The 26,238-nt window shown below is 34.5% G+C and overlaps 1 protein-coding gene across 1 annotated transcript in view; it reads left to right on the top strand.

Annotated features, from left to right (window-relative positions):
- The first annotated feature begins 1,256 nt into the window (after positions 1 to 1,256).
- Positions 1,257 to 26,238, top strand: part of LOC310717090 (uncharacterized protein) — a 29,150-nt gene continuing 4,168 nt past the window's right edge. Inside the window, exons 1-22 of the mRNA XM_083524767.1 lie at positions 1,257 to 1,384; positions 3,272 to 3,417; positions 6,337 to 6,399; positions 7,930 to 8,028; positions 8,153 to 8,252; positions 9,257 to 9,361; positions 9,488 to 9,639; positions 10,053 to 10,225; positions 10,770 to 10,923; positions 11,330 to 11,552; positions 11,672 to 11,787; positions 13,070 to 13,239; positions 14,866 to 14,918; positions 15,104 to 15,580; positions 20,707 to 21,018; positions 21,261 to 21,406; positions 21,779 to 21,841; positions 22,903 to 23,001; positions 23,132 to 23,231; positions 24,896 to 25,000; positions 25,148 to 25,299; positions 25,628 to 25,800. Coding sequence (XP_083380893.1) covers positions 1,279 to 1,384; positions 3,272 to 3,417; positions 6,337 to 6,399; positions 7,930 to 8,028; positions 8,153 to 8,252; positions 9,257 to 9,361; positions 9,488 to 9,639; positions 10,053 to 10,225; positions 10,770 to 10,923; positions 11,330 to 11,552; positions 11,672 to 11,787; positions 13,070 to 13,239; positions 14,866 to 14,918; positions 15,104 to 15,580; positions 20,707 to 21,018; positions 21,261 to 21,406; positions 21,779 to 21,841; positions 22,903 to 23,001; positions 23,132 to 23,231; positions 24,896 to 25,000; positions 25,148 to 25,299; positions 25,628 to 25,800 — 3,287 coding nt within the window. The 5' untranslated portion in view covers positions 1,257 to 1,278. The remainder of the gene's footprint in view (positions 1,385 to 3,271; positions 3,418 to 6,336; positions 6,400 to 7,929; positions 8,029 to 8,152; positions 8,253 to 9,256; positions 9,362 to 9,487; positions 9,640 to 10,052; positions 10,226 to 10,769; positions 10,924 to 11,329; positions 11,553 to 11,671; positions 11,788 to 13,069; positions 13,240 to 14,865; positions 14,919 to 15,103; positions 15,581 to 20,706; positions 21,019 to 21,260; positions 21,407 to 21,778; positions 21,842 to 22,902; positions 23,002 to 23,131; positions 23,232 to 24,895; positions 25,001 to 25,147; positions 25,300 to 25,627; positions 25,801 to 26,238) is intronic.

Genomic DNA, 26,238 nt, shown 5'->3' with positions numbered 1-26,238 from the left:
AAGAGAGTATTATTCACTCACCAATCATAATGTTATAAGGTCATAATTTATGCCTGGTCGTTGTATGATTAGATTCTCCTGCTCTGTTCTGAAGTCGTTACTTTGTATTACTGTGTTTGAGTTTGTTTTGCTTGTACTGGATATTGTGTTAAGTTCTAAGAGACCTTGTTTATGTTTGTTCCCTGTGTTACCAGAACATCTCTGAACATCTTTGAAACATGTACTGATTTTTGCTCAGCTGTTTTTTTTTTTTTGTGTGTGTGTGTGTGTTTGTTTGTTTGTGTTAGGACCCTTAATATAGAGACCCTTGCATTTATCAATTCTGAACTTTGTGGGCATGTGGGTTCTAACACTTCCCTGTTACTGACCACTAGTGTGTCTGCTTTCCACTACTGGCAGCCTGGATCAAGCCTTGGTCGTGTCATAAACCAAACAGTTATGGTTTGGTGTGATATGGCCAGATGCAAAGTAATATTAATAACTTTATTTTCAGATAACAGTGGTTATATTATATAATATAATCATTCAATATGGGATAATCATTGGATTATTATTTCTATACCAAGGCTTGAATTAAAAAATAGTATTAAATCACTTATAAATACTTAAAAACATAATATTTCAGGAGAATATAATTTGAAATATAAATATAAGGAACATTAAAAAATAATGTGTATTGTGATATGTATTAAAACATTTTTACACACACACACACACACACACACACACACACACACACACACACACACACACACACACACACACATATATATGTATATATGTGTGTGTGTGTGTGTGTGTGTGTGTGTGTGTGTGTGTGTGTGTGTGTGTGTGTGTGTAAAAATGTTTTAATACATATCACAATACACATTATTTTTTAGTGTGTGTGTGTGTGTGTGTGTGTGTGTGTGTGTGTGTGTGTGTGTGTAAAAATGTTTTAATGTGTGTGTGTGTGTGTGTGTGTGTGTGTGTATATATATATATATATATATATTTATATATTTATATATATATATATATATATTTATATATATATATATAAAGGTCTAATCTGGTTAAATATTTGTTAGAATTTGTGCTTCATGTCAGGAAAAGGAGCATTGTTTGACATATTTCACAATAAAATGTTAAAATTAGTTTACATTTATTATTTTATTTGTCATATAAGTAAATTAATGCCATTTTAAGTCAGATGGTAAATTATTCCAGTATTTTTTACAGTGTGACTGTTTGAGAGGCTGAAAAATGACCTTGTGCTGTAGCAGAAGAGCTAAGGACATGCTGTTTCTCCTTATCATCCTGTCTTTCTGGGGTCCAGCTGTATTTACTTCAGCCCAGAATTTGCCTTTGTTCAGCACCCCACGGAAAACAGTTCCCCTGAGCAGTAAGTGATCTATCTATCTATCTATCTATCTATCTATCTATCTATCTATCTATCTATCTATCTATCTATCTATCTATCTATCTATCTATCTATCTATCTATCTATCTATCTATCTATCTATCTAAGGGCTGTCAATCAATTTAAATATTTGATAGCGATTATTCGCATGATTATCATCATATTCTTGTAAATGTTTTAAAGTAATTATTTTGTTTAAAATTACGAAAACCATCGGGACACCAAACTGAACTTTTTCTATGTTTCCACACGGACAGTTTTAATTGCCGAATGTGTGCATCATGGTGTTTTTTTGGTGCTTGATTTGAGAGTTGACACGTCAGTAAAACAGAAGTTTAGTGATTGAAAATCTATTTTTGCTGAAGTTTATTATTTTTTTTATGTCTGAATGGAGAAAGAACGGTGTGCATAAATGTGTGTTGCATTGAAGGGTGGAATTTAGCTTCTTCTAGATTTATATATACTTTTATTAATCGCGTATTAATAAAATTAGTGCCATTAAAATTACTTTGCGCTACTTTGCGTTTCGTAGCGTGTTAATTTTGACACCTATATGTATTAGGACTGTAACAGCACACAAAATTCATGGTTCGGAACAGTTCTGGTACAGTTGGGGGAAGAAATACTAAACATAAAATCGCTTGTCGTTTTTTTTTATTAACACAATTTATATAATTAGCATTTGTGACCATCAACATTTGTACAGTTTCCATTTTTAACAATTCTAAATTAAATGCCTGCTAATTTAAATAACAAAATTATATATATATATATATATATATATATATATATATATATATATATATATATATATATATATATATATATATATATATATTTATTTATTTATTTTTTGTAATACACTTTTATATTGATAAAATTGAGTAATCAGTCAAAGTGGCACAAATTTAATTGATCAAATACAATTTTAATTAATGGAAAAAGTCAGTTTAATAGTTTACATTTGTTACCCTATTTGGGTATTACAGATGTATATATGTGTGTTTTAAATTGAATGGGTCATTTTCTAAAGATATGATCTGTTCTACTTCATTCCTTCAGTCATTTACTCCCTGAATATGCCGAATTTTCAGGATTTTCTCCTTTTAAGAGGAATTCTTGAAGCTAGACATAAAACACTAATGAATTCTTAGCGCTAGAGTTAGTTGCTAGCCAGTTCCTGGCACTATGGATTCATTAGCGTTTTCATACATGTGCAAAACAAATCATTTTTTGGAGGTAGTAGACACAGTGATACTTCACTAACTCTAGTTTACTATTTTTTTATAACCCTGGCATTGTTGTGCATATTTTCAAGTTTAATATTAATTAAAAAATTATTATTAACTATGTTCCACACTTAAAAAGGATTGCATTGTACTGAACCAAAAGCCCTGCACTGAAAAATTGCCAGATCGACTGACCTTGTGCCCCTTTTCAACCATTTACATTATAACCAAGAAAATCTAGAAAATCAAAAAAAAATAAAAAAATCAATAAACAAAAAATATATTTTCTAAACTGTACATTTAATGTGCCATTAAATATCTATATTTTAGTTTTTAACTCTTTGACCGCATTTTTCTGTGTCCCAGTCTGCTAGCGATCTCCTTGCATACGCAATGGCTTAAGACAAGCCACTTTTGACTACAAATGTCTTTATAGGTGCAATTAGGTAAAATGATCGAAAAGGCATTTTAAAATAAAATAAACACGAATAATATTAAGAAAATATTTACAAGCATTCATTTCGCTCTACTTCTACTCTTCTTTAATTCTCAGTACTCTTCTGTTCTTTATTACAAGTAGCACTCTCCAATTAGCTACTTCCTTACACAAGGGACTTAAACCCTTTTCTGCTGTTGCTAGAAAATGGAGGATACATTTTTCAGGAGGAAGAAGTGAGGAACTACTCCACCATGCTCCTCGTGGAAGACATGGGTGTGCTCATCCTTGGGGCTCGAGAGATCATCTTTGCCCTGGACCTCGCCAACATTACCCACAAGAAGGATATGGTTAGGAAAATTATTTTTTTATTTATTCAAAATGCTCAGGAAACATTTATTTTGAACTGTTTATTAATAGTTTTTAAATCTCTTAATAGCACCTACATCTCAAAAGGTCTTCCAAATCATGTCTAAAGCCTTCTATACGCTCCACAAATATATGCCTTGAAGTGACGCTTACTACTTTATATCTTTATATATCAAACTGTATTTACTTTATGTAACAGACTGTATTTTATAAATACTGTATTTTATATATATAATGACATCATGGAGCTGCTGGATATTAGACACTTGAGAAGTACACACTTTTGAGATAATTAAGATACTTTATATATATATATATATATATATATATATACACTTGCAATTAGAAATATTCAACCCCCTCACCTCAATAGACAATACAGTGATGTTGATGAAAGATAGTGAAAATAAATTAAAAAAAACTTGTGAAATAACAAACAATATTTATTGATACATATTTAAGTTATTTTGACAACAGAAGTTGACTTAACTTTAAAGCTCTAATGAAAATTGTAAGTCCTGTAACACATGAGCAGTATTATTCAACCCCCAGCTTTAGTAACTTGTGGAGCGCCCTTTAGTTTTTATAACTTTTAACAAGCATTTTCGATAAGTGCTGACAAGCTTCTTACACCTCTTGATTGGAATCTTTGCCCATTCTTCACGTGCAAAAGCCTCTAACGCAGTGATTTGACGGCTTCCGTGCTGCAACTGCCTTCTTCAAATACCACCAAAGATTTTCAATTGGATTTAAATTTGGTGACTGAGCAGGCCACTCCAGGACACTCCAGCATCTTTTCCCCATCCAAGCTTTGGTTGATTTGGAGGTGTGCTTGGATCATTGTCTTGCTGGAAGATCCAATGATCACCAAGTTTTAATTTGTCAACAGAAGGCATCACATTTTTCTTTAAAATTCATTACATTGTTATTGACCCACCTACATGCTTGACCTTGGGGATGGTATTATTCTGGTCATAAGCCTGACCTTTTGCACGCCAGACATACTGCTGTTCCATATGTCCAAAAAGTTCCAGTTTGGTCTCATCAGTCCATAGAACAGTCACCCAGAACTCTGTAGTTTTATCTAGATTCCTCCTGGCATATTCTAGTCGACTCCTGATGTTCCTTGAGGTCAAGAGTGGAGTGCGTCTTGGGGTCCGGCCATGTAGTCCTTGATTATTTAGTGCACGTCTTATAGTTGCCACTAAAGCACTTGTACCAGCCTTCATCATGTCATCCTTTAGCTTTCTTGCACTCACACGGGGGTTTTTCTTAGCTGTCCTGACTAAGTTGCTAAGGGCCCTTGATGAAATTGTGAGCTTTCTTCCACGGCCAGGCAGGTTTGCAGCTGTTCCATAAGTTTTAAACTTCCTTATAATGCTCCCAATGGTGTTTCTTGGAATGTTAAATCTTTTGAAAATCTTCTTATACCCAAGGCTCTTCAGATGTGATGAAATAATCTCCTCTCTCAGCTTTTGTGGAAGCTCTTTTGTCTTTCCCATGATTGCAACTCACCTTGAACACCTTCATGGTCGGGGTTTATATATGCATCACAGCTGAAGCAAATGAAGGATCAGGCCATAAAACTGACAGAAATCTTTAAAAGCATCAATATTATTTAGGGGTTAAATAATTGTGACATGGCAATCTTAACAAAATATACTGTTACACACAAATACTACATCATACATTTTCTTTGTTGATTTTATGTATCACTAAACTCATTAAGAAGCCATCCAAAGCAGAATCCTGCACTTTGAAAAGATTTTTATTTATAAATCCTTATATACAGAATATTTCTGATTGCAAGTATATATATATATATATATATATATATATATATATATATATATATATATATATATATATGTATGTATCTCAATTATTAATATTATATATATATATATATATATATATATATATATATATATATATATATATATATATATATATATATATATATATATATATTTATATATGCCTTCCCGTGGGCTCACCACCTGCAAGAGGGACCGTAAGGGATGGTGCTGTGAGGATTGGGCAGCAGTCGAAGGTGGAGGCCTGCTTAGACTGCTGCCCCCGCGACCCGAATTACGGATAAGCGGGAGAAAATGGATGAATGAATATATATATATATATATATATATATATATATATATATATATATATATATATATATATATATATATATATAGAGAGAGAGAGAGAGAGAGAGAGAGAGAGAGAGAGAGAGAGAGAAAGAGAGAGAAAGAGAGAGAGAGAGTATCTCAATTATTATAAAGATTATTAATTAGATTTTTTTTGATCAGATTAAAAAGTAATAAATAAAATAATGTGTTTTAATTAAGGTTTAATAACTATATAAAACACTAATTCAGGGTTTTTATGTATAAAAGTGTTAAAAAATGCAAAAGCTACATATTGAGTTTTAGACATTTTAAAGCTTATAGTAGCTGCTTGTTGAGGAGTGCATTTGGGGATTTATCCTTTGACCAAATTCACACATGCTGAGTTGTTTCTTTCTGTAAAAGAATATTAATAAATTGCAGACGGCAAGTTGACAAACATGCATAAATGAAATCTATATAAAATATAATACAATATTATTTTGCCATTTTTTGGTAAAAAAAAAAATTTTTTAAAAACACATTTAGATCATTAGTGGAGATATAAGCATCTAGCATATATAATTTATTTAAATTTGTATAATAATTAAATGATATATGCATAAATTACATATACAAACATTAAAAACAAGCATTTAAACATAGTAAAGCCGCAGTAAATCACGTTTGAAAACAGATATATTGTAGTGTTGTAGTAGACAATTTAAATATTTTACTGTATTTAAACCTATATCAGTGGAGATAGAAATAGTCTTTTTTATTTTTTTGTTTTAGGTAAAGTGGGAGGTGACTCCAGATATGCAGAAAATTTGTTCACAGAAAGGGAGAGATTTTCAGGTGAGATCTCTTTTTGTGTTTTTGGTTCCATCAGTGGTTTTGGTTAGATAGAATGGTTACATTATGCATGTTCACTCACATATGTTTTTATCAAAGCTGAGTAAAATGGAATTTGGTGACTTGACTGCCAAATTTGGCACAAATTATTATCCAGAATAACTTCAATTTCATACAAAACAATCTCAACACTTACACAGAATGATCTAAAAACTAAACACTGAATAGACAAAAGTAAGGGTTAGGATCGATTCAAACTAAGCACTTCTACTTACTGAAATTTAGTAAATTTTTATTCTTTCTTTATATATGTAAAAATGTACAGTGCATTTATGTAATTCGGCAGACCCCTTATCCAGAGCAACTTGAATGTGTTTTATTTTAGCAGCTATTGGTTTAAGTGTTTGCGAGTAACTTTTATCTCAGGTGCTGACACAGAGACTTATGTGGAAGATATTGCTTCTCAGTGATAACTCATTTTCCAAAAGATTCGACATTGATAATTATAGACAAGTAAATTTTTGAGATTAGAAATTTAGAAAGAGGCATCTTTTCAGTGAACCCAAAATAAATAATTAAATGTGATTTCCCCCTTTTCCTTTTTCACTTTCAAATTTTACCATATCAAGGAATTTCCAAGACCACCTCAGACATACACCGATCAGGCATAGATCATGCATACATTATGACATTATGACATTATGACCAGTGAAGTGAATAACACTATTTATCTCTTCATGGCAACGGTTAGTAGGAGGGATATATTGGGAAACGTGAAAATTTTGCCCAAAGTTTGTGTAAGATGCAGGAGAAATGGATGTGAGCGAGTTTGACAAGGGCCAAATTGTTATGATCAGACGACTGATTTAGTGCATCTCCAAAACTGCAGCTCTGGTTGGGTGTTTCCTTATTTATGCACGTGGCTGATGCAGGAAGGCTGGCCCATGTGGTCCGATCCTACAGACAAGCTCCTGTAGCTCAAATTGCTAAAGAAGTTAATGCTGTTAATGCTTGACAGGTCAGGACTGTTTTGGCAGCAAAAGGGGACCAACACAATATTAGGCAGGTGACATAGGCATTGTTTTGCCTAAACGGTGGTCATAAAGTTATGCCTGGTCAGTGTATAAATATATGGAAACTCTCAAATGTGCATAACAAATCCAACATTTCCTAATTACCTACAGTCTAATAACTACAAGTTTTCTACAACCTTAAGGCCACATTTCTTTCTAACCTGGTTACCGTCGTACACTTTGTGCAGTAAATATAAAATGCCATCTGGAGATACTCTAATACTAGCAAGTACTCTGTGTCAAACAAATTAGGAACACATAAAGCCCATGAATCACATAAAGCTCTGATCTGCAACTGGTCTTTGCTGAGTCCTACTCCAGCCCTTTAGGTTTTACACATTATTCTTCTGCCTTGTGTCGTTCTTTGAACTGATCTGAAATAGAAAGTTTTTGCTTTCTGAAAGTCTAGATTATTAAAATTCACTAAACTTTATTTGTAATTGTTTTTTTTTTTTTTCAGACTGCGTGTGTGAACTACATCCGGATCCTTCATAAGTGGACAGACGGAATGATGTATGTGTGCGGTACCAATGCTTTCAGTCCAGCCTGTACAAATATGGTGAGCAAAAGTATTATGATATTATTGTAGACAGCAGCTTTGTGTTACAAGCTTTGTGACTGTTTTGCTGCATTTGGCCACTTATGTAATTATGTTTTATGTAGCCTGTGTTTTGTCTTTCCAGTCTTATACAGGAGGCAGGCTCAATCTGGAAAATGAAACACATGATGGGAAGGGAAGGTGTCCATATGATCCCTTCCAGAGATATGCCTCTGAACTTATTGGTAGGTGCCCCATTTATCTTAGGTGTAACTGCTTACATTACAACATTATACTACATGCCCCATTTTAACAAAAAAGGTTTTTATAGTGTAAATAAAGAATCTAATGATTTGCAAATCGCCTAAATGTATATTTTAAAACAGAAAACATACCATATGTTTAAACTGAAAAACAAAAAAGACCATTTTAAGGAAATAAGGTCATTTTGAATTTGACGGCTGCAACACATCTCAAAGAAGTTAGGGACAGTTCAATAAAATCTGTAAAAAGTAATTGATATTAAAATTAAACAGATGGAGAAACATTTTGCAACTAAATAGGTTAATCATATAAATTGTATAAATAGGCAAAGTCTCTCAGAAGTAAAGATGGGCAGAGCTTCACCAATCAGTGAAAGGCTATGTATACAAATTGTGGAACAATTTCAAAATAATATTCTTCAACATGAAATTGCAAAACTGTTGAATATCTCAAAATTTACAGTACATCAAATCATCAAATATTTCAAAAAAGAATCTGAAGTAATTTGTGCACAAGGGGGTAATTTCTTGAAGGGACAGAACTAATTTGGGTGTGTGAGTCTTGCTGATTGTTAGGGGTCTAAATACTTATTTTACTCAATCAAATACAAATTAATCTATTCATAATATTTCTGGATTTTTTTATATATTATTTCTCTTTCTGTTTAAATAAACCCACCATAATAATTTTAGACTGTTCATTTCTTTGTGAAGGAGTAAATGAACAAAATCAGCAATGGTTTAAAAAAATGTTTCCCCCACTGTGTTGATATCTGATATTTGCAAATCTTTGCATTTTGTTCTTATAAATACATTTTACAGAGTGTCTCAACATTTTTGCAATTAAGTTTGTATATTCGTTATGAATATCCATGCACTTTGGTTACATATGCTGTTAATATTATCCTATCTTCTTCTTTTGATTGTTTTAAGTAACAAAATAATATCATAGTACAGTTTTAGTAATAATTGCAATTCTGTTTTAGATGATGAGCTGTACTCTGCTACATCTTTAAATTTTCTGGGCACAGACATGGCTATGATGCAACATTCTGTTAAAATACGAACTGATCCCTATTCCTGGCTCAATGGTGAGAATATATATATACACACACAGACACACAGTCAAATTGGTAAATGTAAAGAAGACTTAGATTGCTGGAGATTCTTCTACAAAGTACCAAGTTTATTCTCACTGATTATTTCTGTGATTTCAGATCCCACATTTATTGGCATAAAGCATGTGACTAAAGGAATGGAAAATCCAGAGGGGGATGATGATGAGATTTACATCTTTTTTAGTGAAACAGCTGTGGAGTATAACTCCTATGTTCATTTGGATGTGTCAAGGGTTGCCCGTGTCTGTAAGGTAGCCTTTCCTGCAACAGGATGTTTTTTGTTCAATATTACTGGGCTTGTCACGCAAATGATTATTGTTTCCTGTCACACAACAGCTTTTCTAACACTTTATTTAAATGAATTAACCAATATTTAAAATCATTCCTACTTCTATAACTATTCAAAGTAATATTTTTATTTTGAGACCATTATAAACCAGGTTAAGATTATGTATTGTCTTGTTTTGAATTTAGATAATTATTGAATATATATTTTACTAACTGGCAGATACATCTGCTTCTTTTGAGAAACACATTTAAGTTGCCCTAGAACAATACTTTTCTATTTATATTTCTTCAAATGGGAAATACTGAATACATTTTGACTGTTATATTTGCTAACATGGAATTTTGCAGTAATGTTGCTATATTTTTTAATCTCTAGGGGGATGTGGGGGGACTGCGGACATTGCAAAAGAGGTGGACATCATTCCTAAAGGCTCAACTGGACTGTCCTGTCCTTCTCAGCAAAGTGCCTTTAATTATAAAAGATGTATTTCTCTTCTGCCCAGGCAACTGGACTACCTGTGTGTTCTACGGAGTCTTTACTCCTCAGACGTGAGTACGGTTCAGTTCACACATGCCAAAATGATTGCTCTGGACTACTGGTCAGGAGGTCATAATTTCAAATTCGAGAACTACAAAGTTGCGACTGCTGGGACCTTGAGCAAGACCCTTAACCCCTTAACTGCTCAATTATAAATTCTAAAATAAAATACATGTAATGGTGTTAAATGACACACTAACCAGGAATAACTTTATGACCACCTGCCTAATATTGTGTTGGTCCCCCTTTTACTGCTAAAACAGTCCGGACAGGTCGAGTATTAAGAGCAATATGCTGAACCATATTGTCATCTTTGTATAATGTACTAGTACTAGTATATTATAAATTATCTTAATATTCAGAATTATCTTGAATTTGTTTGCATCATTTCGGTAAGTTTAGATGATATATGCTTTATTTTTTTATGAATTATTTAAGTGGCATATGGAAGAAATTCAACACAAAATAAGTAAATACATTTACTGAATAAAATGATAAATCAATTTTGTTTTATTCAACTCCAATCATAATACACTGGCTTGATTTCACACACAGGGACATGTTGCAGTACTCTGCAGTGTGCACCTACAGGATACATGACATCCAGAAATTGTTCTCTGAAGGCAAATTTAAAACTTTGTTCATTAACAATGACTTTTCAAAATATGTGACGTACAACGGAGAGGTGCCTGATCCCCGTCCCGGAGCTGTGAGTACAACATTAATTATTGATCATTTTCACATGTTTACTACGGTAATAAAAAAGCACTTTAACTACATCTCGTTAATCTACTACAGCTGACTGATATTTTAAGTGCTGAGAAGGTGTTGATTAATTTTTTGTAACAGTGCAGCTTGGCCAATAGTCTCAGTTACTAGAGTTGCTGCATTCATGATGTTGTGATATTGCCTTAGTAATAATTTACACAGGGATTTGCATAGAATATGGCATTTGAATTGTTATAGTTCATGTCCAAATATTTCCTGAAAAAACTTGTGTTTGTACTGCCTTTCTTCATACTGCCTTTTCTCTCTCTCTCTCTCTCTCTCTCTCTCTCTCTCTCTCTCTCTCTCTCTCTCTCTCTCTCTCTCTCTCTCTCTTTTTTTCTATCTAGTGTATTAACAACGATGCAAGGCAGAAAGGGTTTTTCAAGTCCTCTGATCTGCCTGATAACACCCTTATGTTTATCAAAAACAATAATCTAATGGATCAGGCAGTGAAGCCAGCTTCTGAGCAGCCCCTACTGTTGAAGAAAGGAGCTGCGTTTACAAGTATAGTTGTGGCCAACACTACTGCTTTGGATGGGACCAGCCATCAGGTCATTTTTATTGGCACAGGTAATAATTTCATCTGGTGTTTACATCATTTATCAAGATTTATAAATTGCATGGGCTACAATAGTCTAAGCAAAACTCCAGTCCTAAACATCCACAAATTAAATGTGTTTTTGTAACAGCAAGCGGTTCAGTGCTGAAAGCAGTCAACTATGATGGGGAGATAGTCATAATAGAGGAGGTGCAGCTCTTTAACAATAATGAGCCAGTGAAGATACTGCGCCACTCCACCACCATGGTAAACCTCAAAACACTTTTACATTTGATGTTCTCCTTCCTGAAGCTGCAGCAAATGTGTATAGGTTATAAATAGTTTTTCGCTTTTCAGGAACTTATCCTTTGTCAAAGTGAAAATGGTTGAGTAACATATACTGTAAATATGTGAGCACCTTTGACTCATCCTGCTTTAATCCTGTAACAAACATTTTCATCAGTTATTCATCTCAAATGACACTTAACTATTTTATTTCTGTATCATGAACCATCAGGTTTTCACATCATTCTTTCTCTCAGACTTCCCTTTAAAAACAAACTTGCATTTTTATGCTAACCATTTCTTGATAGCAACAGAAAGTGATCAGCAAGCCATATTAGAAGCATACCTGCTCAACACAGGACAAAATATATCTGGTTATCTGCAAGCATGGGAGGGAAAGTTTATAGAACTGTAGTACAGTGGCATTAGATGGAGCTGCCAGGCAGGAGGAAAAGAGGAAGTCTAAGGAGTAGGTTTTTGCATGTGGGGAGAGAAGACACACAGATGGTTTGAAAGAGGCAGATGTACAGTAGAGAACAGATTTTTAACCCTGAAGGGAGCAGCCAAAAAGAAGAAGAAGAGTTTTGATCATTTCGAATTTATTTCAATCCAGTTTGCATAATCTTGACTTAGCTAAGGTCTAACATAAAGATCTTATTGAGATGTTATAAGTTAGGCCATAACACTATGCTATGGAATATATAGAACTGCACTTTTTGTATATGTACATGTACCTCATTTATTTGTATCTCCTCTGTATTAGCTGCTTGTCATCAAGAGAAAACTAAAGCAAAGTCTATACAAAATGTGTCTATTAAGAGAACTTTCATAATATTAGTGAAAAGCCAGTCAGAGACAGCCGTGAACTGCGCATCTATTGTCTTTAGTGGAAGACTCTAATAGACTTTTTATTGCTCAATATAAGAACATCAAACTGATTAAGTGATTTAGTGCATTGAATATATAGTGCACTAATCTGATTTAGTGCAATTCATTAATGGCTCTTATTATTTTGCTAAACAATATAGAAATTTAGTTGTCCTACTAATAATCTAACATGCACATGTTTGTGTCATTAATCACATTAGTATAATGTAAAATAACTGCATATCATTAATTAATGACATTCTAATTGTGTTTTATCCCAGTGCTTATCTGATTTGAGTTATGATTGATTTTATTCTTCTTACATCAACTTAAGATTCATTTTGATTCTGTTTTTGCTTCATCCATATTTTCATAACTGGTGCATATATTTTCTCAGGGTCTGCTGTATGCTGGTTCAGAGGGGGCTGCGGCACAGATGCCGTTTTATGCATGTAGCAAGTACACTTCCTGTACTGACTGTGTGCTGGCCAGAGACCCCTACTGTGGCTGGGACCTTGTCTCTAATAGCTGCATTGCTATACGCAGCATTCATGCTGCTAAACACAGGTACTGAGCATACATTATACATATAATGTAATGTAGTATTGTGGGGAATAAGACATGATGTGGTGATATGCTGTAAAAAAAAAAAAAAAAACATGACTGGGAACAAAGAAGTGGTGTGAAATGGTAACCTCAATTTTGCATTACTCGACATCATGGCTGTGTTGTGTTCACAGTCGTTTAGGAGCTACAGCTATTCAACCAACTTAACTTTCTCTGCAAAATAAACATCCTACAGATGAAAATTGTATAAACACAGAACACATCACAATGTTTATTTTAGCAAATTATTGAAATTCCTTTTGCAAACTAATATTCATAACATTATATATAAAATCTATATCTATAAAAATTTTCTTATATTATCTATAAAAAATATAATCTTTGAACATTGCTTCAGTATGGATTACAGCATGGATTGCACTGGATACAAAAGCATGTGTAAAAATTGCATGCTTCAACAGAAATAGGAAGTGACATCAGCGACCTATTTCAATACATCATTATGTCTGAAAGACAACACACTGACATTTCCACCAGTGAAGTGAAAAACACTGATTATCTCTTCATCATTGAACCTGTTAATGGGTGGGATATATTATGTAGCAGGTAAACATTTTGTCCTCAATGTTGATGTGTTAGAAGCAGAAAAAATAGGCATGCTCAAGGAAACAAGTGTGTTTGACAAGGGCCATATTGTGATGCTAGACGACTGGGTCAGATCATTTCCAAAACTGCACCTCTGTAGTGGTCAGTATCTATCAAGAGTGGTACAAGGAAGAAACAGAGGTGAATCGTGATAGTATCATTTGCGGACCAAGGCTCCTTAATGCATGTCGGGAGCCTAGGCTGGCCCGTGTGGTCCGAATGAAATAGATAAGCTCCTGTAGCACAAATTGCAGAAGAAGTTAATGCTGGTTAATGCTCGACAGGTCAGAAATGTTTTGGCAGCAAAAGGGGAACCAACACAATATTATGTAGGCGGTTAAGATGTTATGCCTGATCAGTGTATAGTAGCTACATTTCAATTGTACATGTCAGCAGTTATAAACAGTCTTTTAATTGAAATAAATTTAAAAAGTAAAAATTTATTTTTTACTCTACCGCTGACTCTGGACACTTCTTCCATCATTGTTAAAATAAAATCTGTCTTTAAAAACAGCATCGCCACATCTTTTATTAGATGTTATTGTTAATAAATATCAACAGTATTTTATAATATAATAACAGTATGTATATAAACTTAAACTAACATATTGTCCACATTAATACAAATCTGTGACTCGAATTTCTACCACTTCCCGTGGGCTCACCACCTGCAGGAGGGACCGTAAGGGACTGTGCTGTGAGGATTGGGCAGCAGTCGGAGGCGGGGGCCTGCTTAGACTGCTGCCCCCGCGACCCGAATTACGGATAAGCGGGAGAAAATGAATGAATGAATGAATGAATTTCTACCAGTTGCTCTTATAGAAAAGTAATTAATTAACAATTTTCAAAATAAAGAATTAATCCGGAATCAAGAGTTGAACAGAACTGTGGTCTTAAATATATATTGACTGTACTAGAGATTATGTTTGAAGTGAGATTATAATTTTCCGTCATGTTTGTGGATTTTCTTTTCTCTTACAGTAAAGTGGTTCAGAGTCTGAAAGATGGAAATGCTACACGTTGTCCTGCAGTTGGTATGTCTACAGATGGAATTTTATATCCTATAGGACAGCTAGTATGGTTTAAGTCTATTGTGACTTTGTAATTAAAACTCTCAGTAAAAGAAAATGATACTCTCAATGAGTAAACAAATTAATACATATGTGACAGAAAAGAAAATGATGATGACTCGATAAAGTTGTTTTCTTTTGTGTTACAGAGAGCACCAAGATCATTAAGATCTTCTACCCGGGTCAAATGGTCAGTCTGCCATGCCAGCTGGGATCAAACCTGGCCCGAGTGCAGTGGCGTGTAAATGATCAATCAATTAAAAATGACAAAAAGTACAACTTCCAACATGGCAGCTTGCTCATCCTCAATGTCTCAGGCACTGACAGCGGTAACTACACCTGCATCTCTGTAGAGTCCTCCAACGGTCAAGACTATGTCATCCAAACTACTACGTATGAGCTGAAGCTGGGAAAGATGAAGGAAAAGCTGAATAGTCTCTATGCCCTGGTCATAATCTTTACACTAATATTGCTGGCCCTTGTTATGTGGAACTTATACAAAGGGCATTTTGCTCTTCCTAAATGCTTCGCTAGAGCTCAAGATAGGCTGGAGAATATGTCCATATGTACCTTTTTGAGATGCAGTTCCCCCTCCGCCTCACCAGAGGGATCCATCACCAGAGATTGAACACTTTCAGAGCAACATTCTCTTTCAGCCCTCAGAGATTCTGGATCCAGCCAAGCCTCCCATCGAACCATGCACCCATAAGGATCACCTCAGTGGAAAAGAGCCTTATCGGTGGCAGCTAAATCACACATTATACCACCTCTATTTCTCTTCGAGTGGAACTGTTTCATTTGGAGAAGCTCATTTTATTCGTTATATCCTCTCCAGCCAACAATGTAATGCTTTGATTTCAGGGCTCCAAAAGCATAAAACTCTGATTTCTTTGGTCCCATAAGGAATTACTTCAGTAGTCAGTAGTAGCATGTCGTACTCTGTATGTATGTGTATGTGAAAAATAAAATTTTATTTTATTTCATTTCATTTGATTTAATTTAGTCTCCTAATTTTATCATGCAAAGCATGGACTGGCAGCAGGCTTTAGATAGATATTAAACTTTTAACCCTGGACAATTTTGGGTGATGGGTTGTCAAAGTTGTAGTGCGTCTAGTACTTTTTCCACCCGAAGCCTGTGTGCGATTGAATTAGAAGTTTGTGTGGGCAGTTCTTGTTTGCCCACATGTAAACTTATCCAGTCATGGTCATCTCTACGCTAACCTGGGCCTCGTCACCCCCTTTGCCCTCTTTTGCATGGCCCACAAACGGATCGTCTGTGTGCTCGCTGGCATCACCTGAAAAACAAACTTCAATTACAGATTTCAAATTATATAGTTAAAGTGCCTCAGTAAAAACTTTAAGCAACATTTGGGAAATAATCGTAAAGAAAAGAGGAGACACACTTGCAACATTTAAGTCTAAGAATTGGAATTTCATGTGCAAAACTAACGAAGCACATCAGACACCAAACGCACATCTGCTGTACTGGTTCATAGAAATGAGGTGTCTGTGACATGACATGCATCTGACTAGTACATTGTTGAGTAAACAGAGCAGATGTTTTATGTACACTTGGATGCAAGTTGTGAGAATTAGAGTTCTTCCTCTAAAGGAGACTCAAGTCTCAATTATTTTGCGGCCCACACGTGCCTAACTCCCAAACATGCTATGCACAGAGGGGGACAATCTTTAGATAATATTATAGACCCTCATGCACATGGGCGAGAGGGATCTTTCCTTTTCGCTTTGCCACTGGATGGGCTTGCAGTTGCCATAACAGAGATGCAAAAACCCGGAGATTAACAGCACTTATTCATTATTACCCCACTTAACATGAGGGAATAATTGAGAGCAGCTCATCCTTGAACAGTTAGTCGGCACTCATATGAGGATCTGCTGAGAATAGCTTTGAATAAGATATTCTTGGGGAAGAGAAGGAGAATGAAGTAAAGAACATATTTTGGTATTTAAATTGCCTCTTTGCACAATAATCTGTTAGGAAACATCAGCGGCCAATATTTGTTTAAATGTTGGTGCCCCTGGTGCTGTGCACGTTACCTTGAATGCTTTTGGAGTCTGTTTTAGAGTACTTAAAAATTTACTCATTTCGATTACTGAATAACAATAGACAATATTATATCATATAACAATATTATATCATAATGTGTGTTTTTGTTTATTTGGACATTTAAAATAAAGACCAAAACATTTATCAATTCTGAGCATGCCTCAGCATGCGGGTTCTTTTTTTATAATATTTTTGAAGTGTTGCATACAAAAAAATTTACAATGCTCTTCATAATTTTTACAACCTTTTTAATCCCCCACTACACACACAAAAAAAACCCCAAAAAAACCACAAAATCTCTTCAGTTCAAACAATGAGGAAATATCTAACAACATTGTTAGCCTATTGTAACTTTTAATTTCTCTATTAATTTTAGTTTGGGGAGAGTTACAATTTTTTCAAAATATGAGATCATTGGAGCCCATACTAAATAAAAACGTTCGGTGGATCTTTAATTGGAGAATATTAAATTTTTTCCAATTTCAAAAACAGAATGCCAGAATGAAACTAGGGGTGGTTCTTGCATATAGGGCTAGCTATGGAGAAGTCTGTGAAACCAAAACATTGTCTGAATTGAAACCTATTATTAAGGGTAATTGCTACGACTGGGAATTGTATATATAATGAGATACAAAGGGGTAATTTGCATAAAGCTAAAGCAGGGAGGGATGGCATCCTTTTCTTGTACCTTTTGATAGGGCTTTGAATGTACTCTATTTGTAATTACCAGTGGCGGGCCGTGCATTTGGCACCTGGGCCTTCAGTGGGGACTTACCCGACTTAATCCACATTCTTAATGCCACCACTATTACGTCGCAATTATAGAAACCATCAAAACAAAAAAATAAAAAAAACGCAGTGAGAGAGGCATTTTATGTATGGAGTGTGAATACCATTTTGAAAATGTATTTTTAAGTATATCTGCAAGCAAATCAATTTCTCTTTCTCCGTACGCATAAAAAAGTCTAACTCAGATGTATTCATGTGTGCAGAGCTACACGTGTTTTTCTAGTCGAACATGGCTGTAACAGTTTCCCTCTGACCAACCAATCGGAGGATTGAAAAATGCTGCTGCTATTCTGGGTCAGCTACTACTGTATCTAAATGTAGTATCCATATCCATGCAAGATGGCGCCACGGATGGCAGCCTCGGCATGACTCTCTCTAGGACTTTCTTTCTTTTTGTTTATTGAGAGGCATGAAGATTTATTCGTAGCTCTTGACCTGAAGATGAATCAACTGGGATGACCAGCAGTTCTGTTAGCCAATGAGTAAAAATGTCGCATGTTGAAGAATGTCATGCCATAGTTTATTATTGTTAATAGTTACATTTAAGGTTGTGGAATCCTGTGAAACAAGTTGTACTGATATTATAGTAATCATTCCCATACTTTCTGAAAGATAATAAAAAAAAAAAGAAATGGTCCCAAAGACTTTCTTATGGGAAAAAGGTTTAAAGAATTCTGGCTATCAACAACGTTAATTTTTAGATAACAGCAGGACAATGGTTTATTATTTTGATACCAATGCTATTAGCTGATAAGTACAAATGTTGCATGTTGGAGAATGACATGTCAGTTTTAATCTGTTAATAGTTACATTTAAGGTTGTGGAATGCCTGTGAAACAAGTTTTATTGACCTTATAGCAATAATTTCCTTACTCATAAAGATAATAGCAAAAAACAAACGGTCATGAAGACTTTTTTATGGAAAAACTAATTAAAGCAACAGTTTTTATTCTGGTTATTACAAAATACGAAATCAAATACAGTAGTAAGATTAGTAGCATTATTAGTAGCAGGGCCACTGCTACTAGCAATAGCAGGACCACCACAACTTGTAATTGCAGGACCACTACTACTAATTGTAATAATAGATGCAACAAAAAATCAGTAGTAGAGGTAAAACAGTAGTAGCAGTAGTAGTAGCAGTAACTTATGTGGCGCATCGACCAATCACATTTAAAAATGCAGCACTGTGGTATATTTATAATTAATGCAGAAATTCTATGTTTATATACTTTGCAAACATTTATGAAATGAAAATAGTCTTTTTACTTGCTACATATACATTACAGCACAGTAAAATTCTTTCTTCCTTTGTTAGGAAACTGGGGTCAGAGGGCAGGGACCATCATTATACAGTGCCCCTACAGCTGAGAGGGTTAAGGGTCTTGTTGAAAGGCCCAGCAGTGGCATCTTGATGATGCTGGGGCTTAAAAACCTTTAAAAACCTTCTGATCAGTAATCCAGATCCTTTATTAAATAGCTGACCTCACGTTAACTATATATGGTTGAAATGACAATAAAAGCTTATTGACTTCTCTTGACTTGACTAGTTATCACTTATAAGTTTTATATATGAATCTGACCATGGTTGTTGAGAATTTTAAGATAGAGTTTGTTAGTTGTGGAAGAAGTTGTGGTAAATAAAAAAGAAAAACCTTGAACAGGCTGGAGAGCTGATCCTTTCAGGTTCTGACTTTTAAATTAAAGTTCTTCAGTTCTTCTTTAGAATTTAGGTTGACACACTGTTTTTTTTCCTTTTAGCAATATGTGCATTTTGACAGTGTCAAGAATATTTAGTGATGTTATATCTACTGTGGGATTTATGTAGTCATTATTAAATGTATTACCCTTAAGAAATATTATCCACTATATATTATTCATTGTATCAGAAGGTGCTTAAGAACATGTGAGACAATCTGTCAAACAATTTGAGCTGAAGCAGAACTGACATGATAATGACCCAGAACATACCAGTAAATCCACCAAGGACTGGCTAAAATGTAAAAAAAAAAAAATGTAGAATTCTGGAATGGCCAATTTAAAGCCAATCTCTAAATCCAATTAAAGTCCTGTGGAGTGATTTAAAATGATCTGTGCATGCGAGAAACCCCTCAAATATCACAGCTGAAAGAATTCTGCATTGAGAAGTGGGGAAACTTTCTTCCAGTCGATGTCAAAAACTGGTAGATGCTACAAGAAACGTTTGATTGAGGTTATTTCAGCCAAAGGGGAAACACTAGCTATTAGGGCATAGGGTGTCCTAACTTTTTCTTCAGTTGAAATACACATATTTGTTGATTTAATTTGTTAAATAAGTGAAAACCAAGTGATTTATTGTTGTTTACATGCAATTACATCACCTTCATCTACAGGTACAAATTGTAACAAGATCATAAATTAACATGTTGACATTTCTTAATAAAGTATTGAATATTTAATAGGTTGTCCTAATTGTATATAACTATATATTTTACCTGCAGGTGGAACACTGACAGTAGACAACATGTAAAAATGGGAAGACATGTCTCTGAATACTGGATCATCAGCACTGTCTACCTACAATGCTGTGTTCTTACTTCTTTTTCTTCTTTTATACAGTATGAACAGCACCTCTAGTCACCAATCTGTAAAGTTACCTAAGTTTAGCAGATGACACCACCTTCATTAAGTTCATCTCTGATGGAGATGAGTCTGACTACTGGTGGGAAATCTGGTGGCCTGGTGCCGTCAGAACAATCTTGAGCTCAGCTTTGTAAAAACAGTGGAGATGGTGTTAGACTTCAGGAAGAACATAGCCCCATGTTCGCCCATCATATTTTGTGGCTTTGCTGTCAACACTGCCACTGCTAAAGACAAAGGCAGACTGCAACTTGCTATCCACTCTGCTGATAAGGTGATTGGCTGCAATATTCCAACTCTGCAGGACTTCACTTCTACACTTCTAGGACCCAGCTAGGATTGTGGCTGACCCCTCTCACCCTGGACACAGACTTTTTCAGTCACTCCCCTCAAAGTATTAAAGTCAAGTATTCCAGGATTTTTCACAGTGTTACTTTTGAGAGACTAAGAATGACCTTGTGCTGTAGCAGAAGAGCTAAGGACATGTTATTTCTCCTTATGCTGTCTTTCTGTGGTCCAGCTGTATTGTCTTTAGGCCAGGATTGGCCTTTGTTCAGCACACCTCGGAAAAGAGTTCCCCTGAGCAGTAAGTGAGCTATATATATTATATTTATTAAATATATATTATATTTATTAAATATATATTATATTTATTAGTACAGAAAAGACAAATGACACAAAACATTATTGTGGTAATAATTTATCAACAGTATTCTGCATTAATTCTACTCTACTTCTTAGTACTCTTCTGCTTTTAATTAAAAGTAGCACTCTCCCATTAGTTACTCGACTACACTAGAGACTTAATTCCTTTTCTGCTGTTGCTAGGAAATGGAGGATACATTTTTCACGAGGAAGGAGTGAGTAACTACTCTACCATGCTCCTCATGGAAGACATGGGTGTGCTCATCTTCGGGGCTGGAGAGACCATCTTTGCCCTGGACCTCGCCAACATTACCCACAAGAAGGATATGGTTAGAAAAATTATTTTATAATATTACTATATATATTATATACTATACTATATATTAGAGCTGCAACTAATAAATATTAATTGGATGATTATTTTTTTAATTCATCTGATGTTTTTTTTCACAAATGCTATAAAAAGTGAATGGAACAGAGAAACGCAGCAAGTTAACAGGCTTAAAAAATTGAAAGAAATATGGATTGGTGTACAAATACATTACATTAGCTGAAGGCCACAACAGTGGATAAAATGTAACCGTTTACTTCTGCTGTTATTTGCTGCTTTTAGATTTAGTGTTTGTTTGCACTGTTATAATTGAATCCATAACTTCACATCAGTGGAGATAGAAATAGTCTTTTTTAATTTTTTGTTTTAGGTTAAGTGGGAGGTGACTCCAGATATGCGGAAAACTTGTTCACACAAAGGGAGAGATTTTCAGGTGAGATCTCTTTTTGTGTTTTTGGTTCCATCAGTGGGTTTAGTTTGATTGAATGGTTACATTATGCATGTACACTCACATATGTTTTCATCAAAGCTAAGTAAAACGGAATTTAGTGAATTGACTACCACATTTGGTACACATTATTATCCAGAGGACCTTCAATTTCACGCAAAACAATTTCAACACTTACACAGAATAATGTGAAAAACTAAACACTGAATGGTTAGAAACGATTCAAACTAATCACTTCTCCTTACAGAGATTTAGTCAATTTGTTTTCTTTATATATGTGAAATTTTACAGTTCATTTATGTAATTCAACAGACCCCTTATCCAGAGCAACTTACATTTATCTCATTCATACAACTCAGCAGCTATTGTTTTAAGTGGTTGCGAGTAAGTTTTATTTCAGGTATACAGAGAATAATGTGGAAGATTTTGCTTCTCAGTGATAACTGATTTCTCAAAAATAAGATTTTGACAGTGATGTTTATGCACAAGTAAATTTTTGAGATTAGAAATTTAGAAAGAGGCATCTTTTCAGTGAACCCAAAATAAATAATTAAATGTGATTTCCTCCTTTTTTTTCACTTCCAAACTTGACCATATCAATGAATTTCCAAGACCACCACAGACATACACCGATCAGGCAGAGCATTATGACATTATGACATTATGACGGGTGAAGTGAATAACACTATTTTTCTCTTTATTGCACCTGTTAGTAGGTGGGATACGTTAGGAAACACGTGAAAATTTTGTGTTAGAAGCAGTAAAAATAGGCAAGCATAAGGATGTGAGCGAGTTTAACAAGGGCCAAATTGTGATGGCACTTCACAATGTCAAACAAATTAGGAACACATAAAGCCCATAAATCGCATGAAGCTCTGATCTGCAACTGGTCTTTGCTGAGTCCTACTCCAGCCCATTAAGTTATTATACATTATTCTTCTGCCTTGTGTTGTTCTTTAAACTGATGTGGAATATAAAGTTTTTGCTTTCTATAAAATCTAGATTATCATAAATCACTAAACTTACTATGTAATTTCTTTTTTCAGACTGCGTGTGTGAACTACATCCGGATCCTTCATAGGTGGACAGATGGAAGGATGTATGTGTGCGGTACCAATGCTTTCAGTCCAGCCTGTACAAATATGGTGACCAAAAGTATTATGATATTATTGTAGACAGCAGCTTTGTGTTACAAGCTTTGTGAATGTTTTGCTGCATTTGGCCACATTATGTAATTATGTTTTATGTAGCCTGACCTGTGTTCTTTGAATCCAGTCTTATACAGGAGGCAAGCTCAATCTGGAAAATGAAACACATGATGGGAAGGGAAGGTGTCCATATGATCCCTTTCAGAGATATGCCTCTGAACTTATTGGTAGGTGTCCCATTTATCTTAAGTGGACCTGCTTCATGATTCAACTGACCACAGAAAACAATGTTCAGTTAATGAGTTATATAATGATTATAGCCTTGATTTTAACTCCTTTTTTTTAATGATATTTGTTTTCCAATTTAGTAAAAAAAAAAAATTACAACTGCAATTAAAAAAAGGTTTGTACAATGTAAATAAAGTTGTGTAAAATGTAAACAAAAACAGAATCCAATGATTTTGCAAATCTCCTTAACTTATATTTTATTCATAATAGGACACAAAAAGCAAATTTTAATAAACTATTTTATGGAAATACAGTCATTTTGAATTTGATGGCTGCAACACATCTCAAAGAAGTAAGGGACAGTGCAATAAAATATGGGAAAAGTAAGTGATATTAAAATTAAACAGATGGAGAAGCATTTTGAAACTAATCAGTTTAATTGTGTAAATTGCATAAATAAGCAGAGTCTCTCAGAAGTAAAGATGAGCAGAGCTTCACCAATCAGTGAAAGGCTGTGTATACAAATTGTGGAACAATTTCAAAATGATGTTCCTCAACATGAAATTGCAAAACTGTTAAATATCTCATAATTTTCAGTATATCATGTCATAAAAAATTTTGAAGAATCTGGAGTAAGGGACAAGGGACACAGGGGAAAAATCAATATTGGATGCAAAACAGTCAACAGATTCTGTAATGAACATCATTGCATGGGCTCAGTTTGCCATGTCATCCACAAATACAGCTCTTTTGATCTCTTATCATGCAAAGAGGAAGGCATGCATGAACATGATTCAGAGATGCTGCCATCCAAAGCTAGTATAAAATGTACTGAGGTAAAGTAAAAAAAACATTCTTTGGACGAATCGAAATTTTAATTTCTTCCTAAATAGGGAAAAAAGAGTAAAGACTAATGAGAGGAGGGCCAATCCTGCTTGTTATCGGCACTCAGTTCAAAAAGTCACATCTCTGATGGTATGGGAGTGGATTAGTGCCTGTGTCCATAGGCAGCTTGCAGGCCTTATATATTTGAGTAAGACAACACTAACTAGATGCTACATCGGACATTAGTCCTGTCCTTTAGGAAAGTACTCTTACTATCAACTCGTTATGTGAATAAAAGACACGAGTCATTAAAACACTCTCTTCTATTCAAACCCCTCCACCACCATGGGAAAGACCAAAGAGCTGTCAAAGGATGTCAGAGACAAGTTTCTACACAAAGCACAATGAAACAATCACATCACATTCTCGCAAGCCTTTTCTGAATCATTAAGGTGTTCATTGGCAAAGGTCAGATAGAGCTGTTCATGTGCATTCTTAAGCAGAGGGACCTTGGTTATTGGTTTGTTACCAAAAATTTTCCTGGTTTAAATTAACCTACCATATAATTTCTAGACTGTTGTACAAAATCAGCAGGGGATCAAATTATTGTTTCTGTATTGATATCTGATATTTGCAAATCATTGCTTTCTGTTGTTTAATACATTTTACACAGTGTCGCAACATTTTTGGAAATAAGTTTGTATATTCATTATGAATATCCATGCACTTTTTTGTTACATATGCTGCTCATAATATCTAATCTTAATTTTTTTGATTGTTTTAAGTAAAAAAATAATATCATAGTAAAGTTTTAGTAATAATTGCAATTCTGTTTTAGATGATGAGCTGTACTCTGCTACATCTATAAATTTTCTGGGCACAGACATGGCTATGATGCAACATTCTGTTAAAATACGAACTGATCCCTATTCCTGGCTCATTGGTAAGAATATATATACACACAGACACACAGTCAAATTGGTAAATATTAAGAAGTCTTTGATGGTGTAAAATTATGGCATTTGTCTGACCTTGTGATTCGTCTACAAAGCACCAAGTTTATTATCACTGATTATTTCTGTGATTTCAGATCCTACATTCATTGGCATAAAGCATGTGACTAAAGGAATGGAAAATCCAGAGGGGGATGATGATGAGATTTACCTCTTCTTTAGTGAAACAGCTGTGGAGTATGACTCCTATGATAAGTTGGATGTGTCAAGGGTTGCTCGTGTCTGTAAGGTAGCCTTTCCTGCAACAGGATGTTCTTTGTCCAATATTACTGGGCTTGTCACGCAAATGATTATTGTTCACTGTCACACAACAGCTTTCTTATCTTTTCCGTTTTTATATTTTTATTTAGATAAGTTTTTAATTTATATTGTACTAACTGGCAGATACAGCTGCTTCTTTTGAGAATGAAATAGTTAAAATTTTAAAAATGATTCTGCCCTAAAACAATACTTTTCTATTTATATTTGTTTAAATGGGAAATACTGAATACATTTTGACTGTTATATTTGCTAACATGGAATTTTGCAGTAATGTTGCTATATTTTTCAATCTCTAGGGGGATGTGGGGGGACTGCGGACATTGCAAAAGAGGTGGACATCATTCCTAAAGGCTCAACTGGACTGTCCTGTCCTTCACAGCAAAGTGCCTTTAATTATAAAAGATGTATTCCTCTTCTGCCCAGGCAACTGGACTACCTGTGTGTTCTACGGAGTCTTTACTTCTCAGACGTGAATACGGTTCAGTTCACACATGCCAAAATGATTGCTCTGGACTACTGGTCAGGAGGTCATAATTTTAAATTTGAGAACTACAAAGTTGCGACTGCTGGGACCTTGAGCAAGACCCTTAACCCCTTAACTGCTCAATTATAAATTCTAAAATAAAATACATGTAATGGTGTTAAATGACACACTAACCAGGAATAACTTTATGACCACCTGCCTAATATTGTGTTGGTCCCCCTTTTACTGCTAAAACAGTCCGGACAGGTCGAGTATTAAGAGCAATATGCTGAACCATATTGTCATTTTTGTATAATGTACTAGTACTAGTATATAATAAATTCCCTTAATATTCAGCATGATCTTGAATTTGTTTGCATCATTTCGGTAAGTTTAGATGATATATGCTTTATTTTTTTATGAATTATTTAAGTGGCATATGGA

This window comes from Silurus aristotelis, assembly GCF_946808225.1.
Source record: "Silurus aristotelis genome assembly, chromosome: 22".
Classification (NCBI taxonomy): domain Eukaryota; kingdom Metazoa; phylum Chordata; class Actinopteri; order Siluriformes; family Siluridae; genus Silurus; species Silurus aristotelis.
Note: the sequence above shows the minus strand (reverse complement) of the source record. Positions and strands in the feature narration are given on the sequence as shown.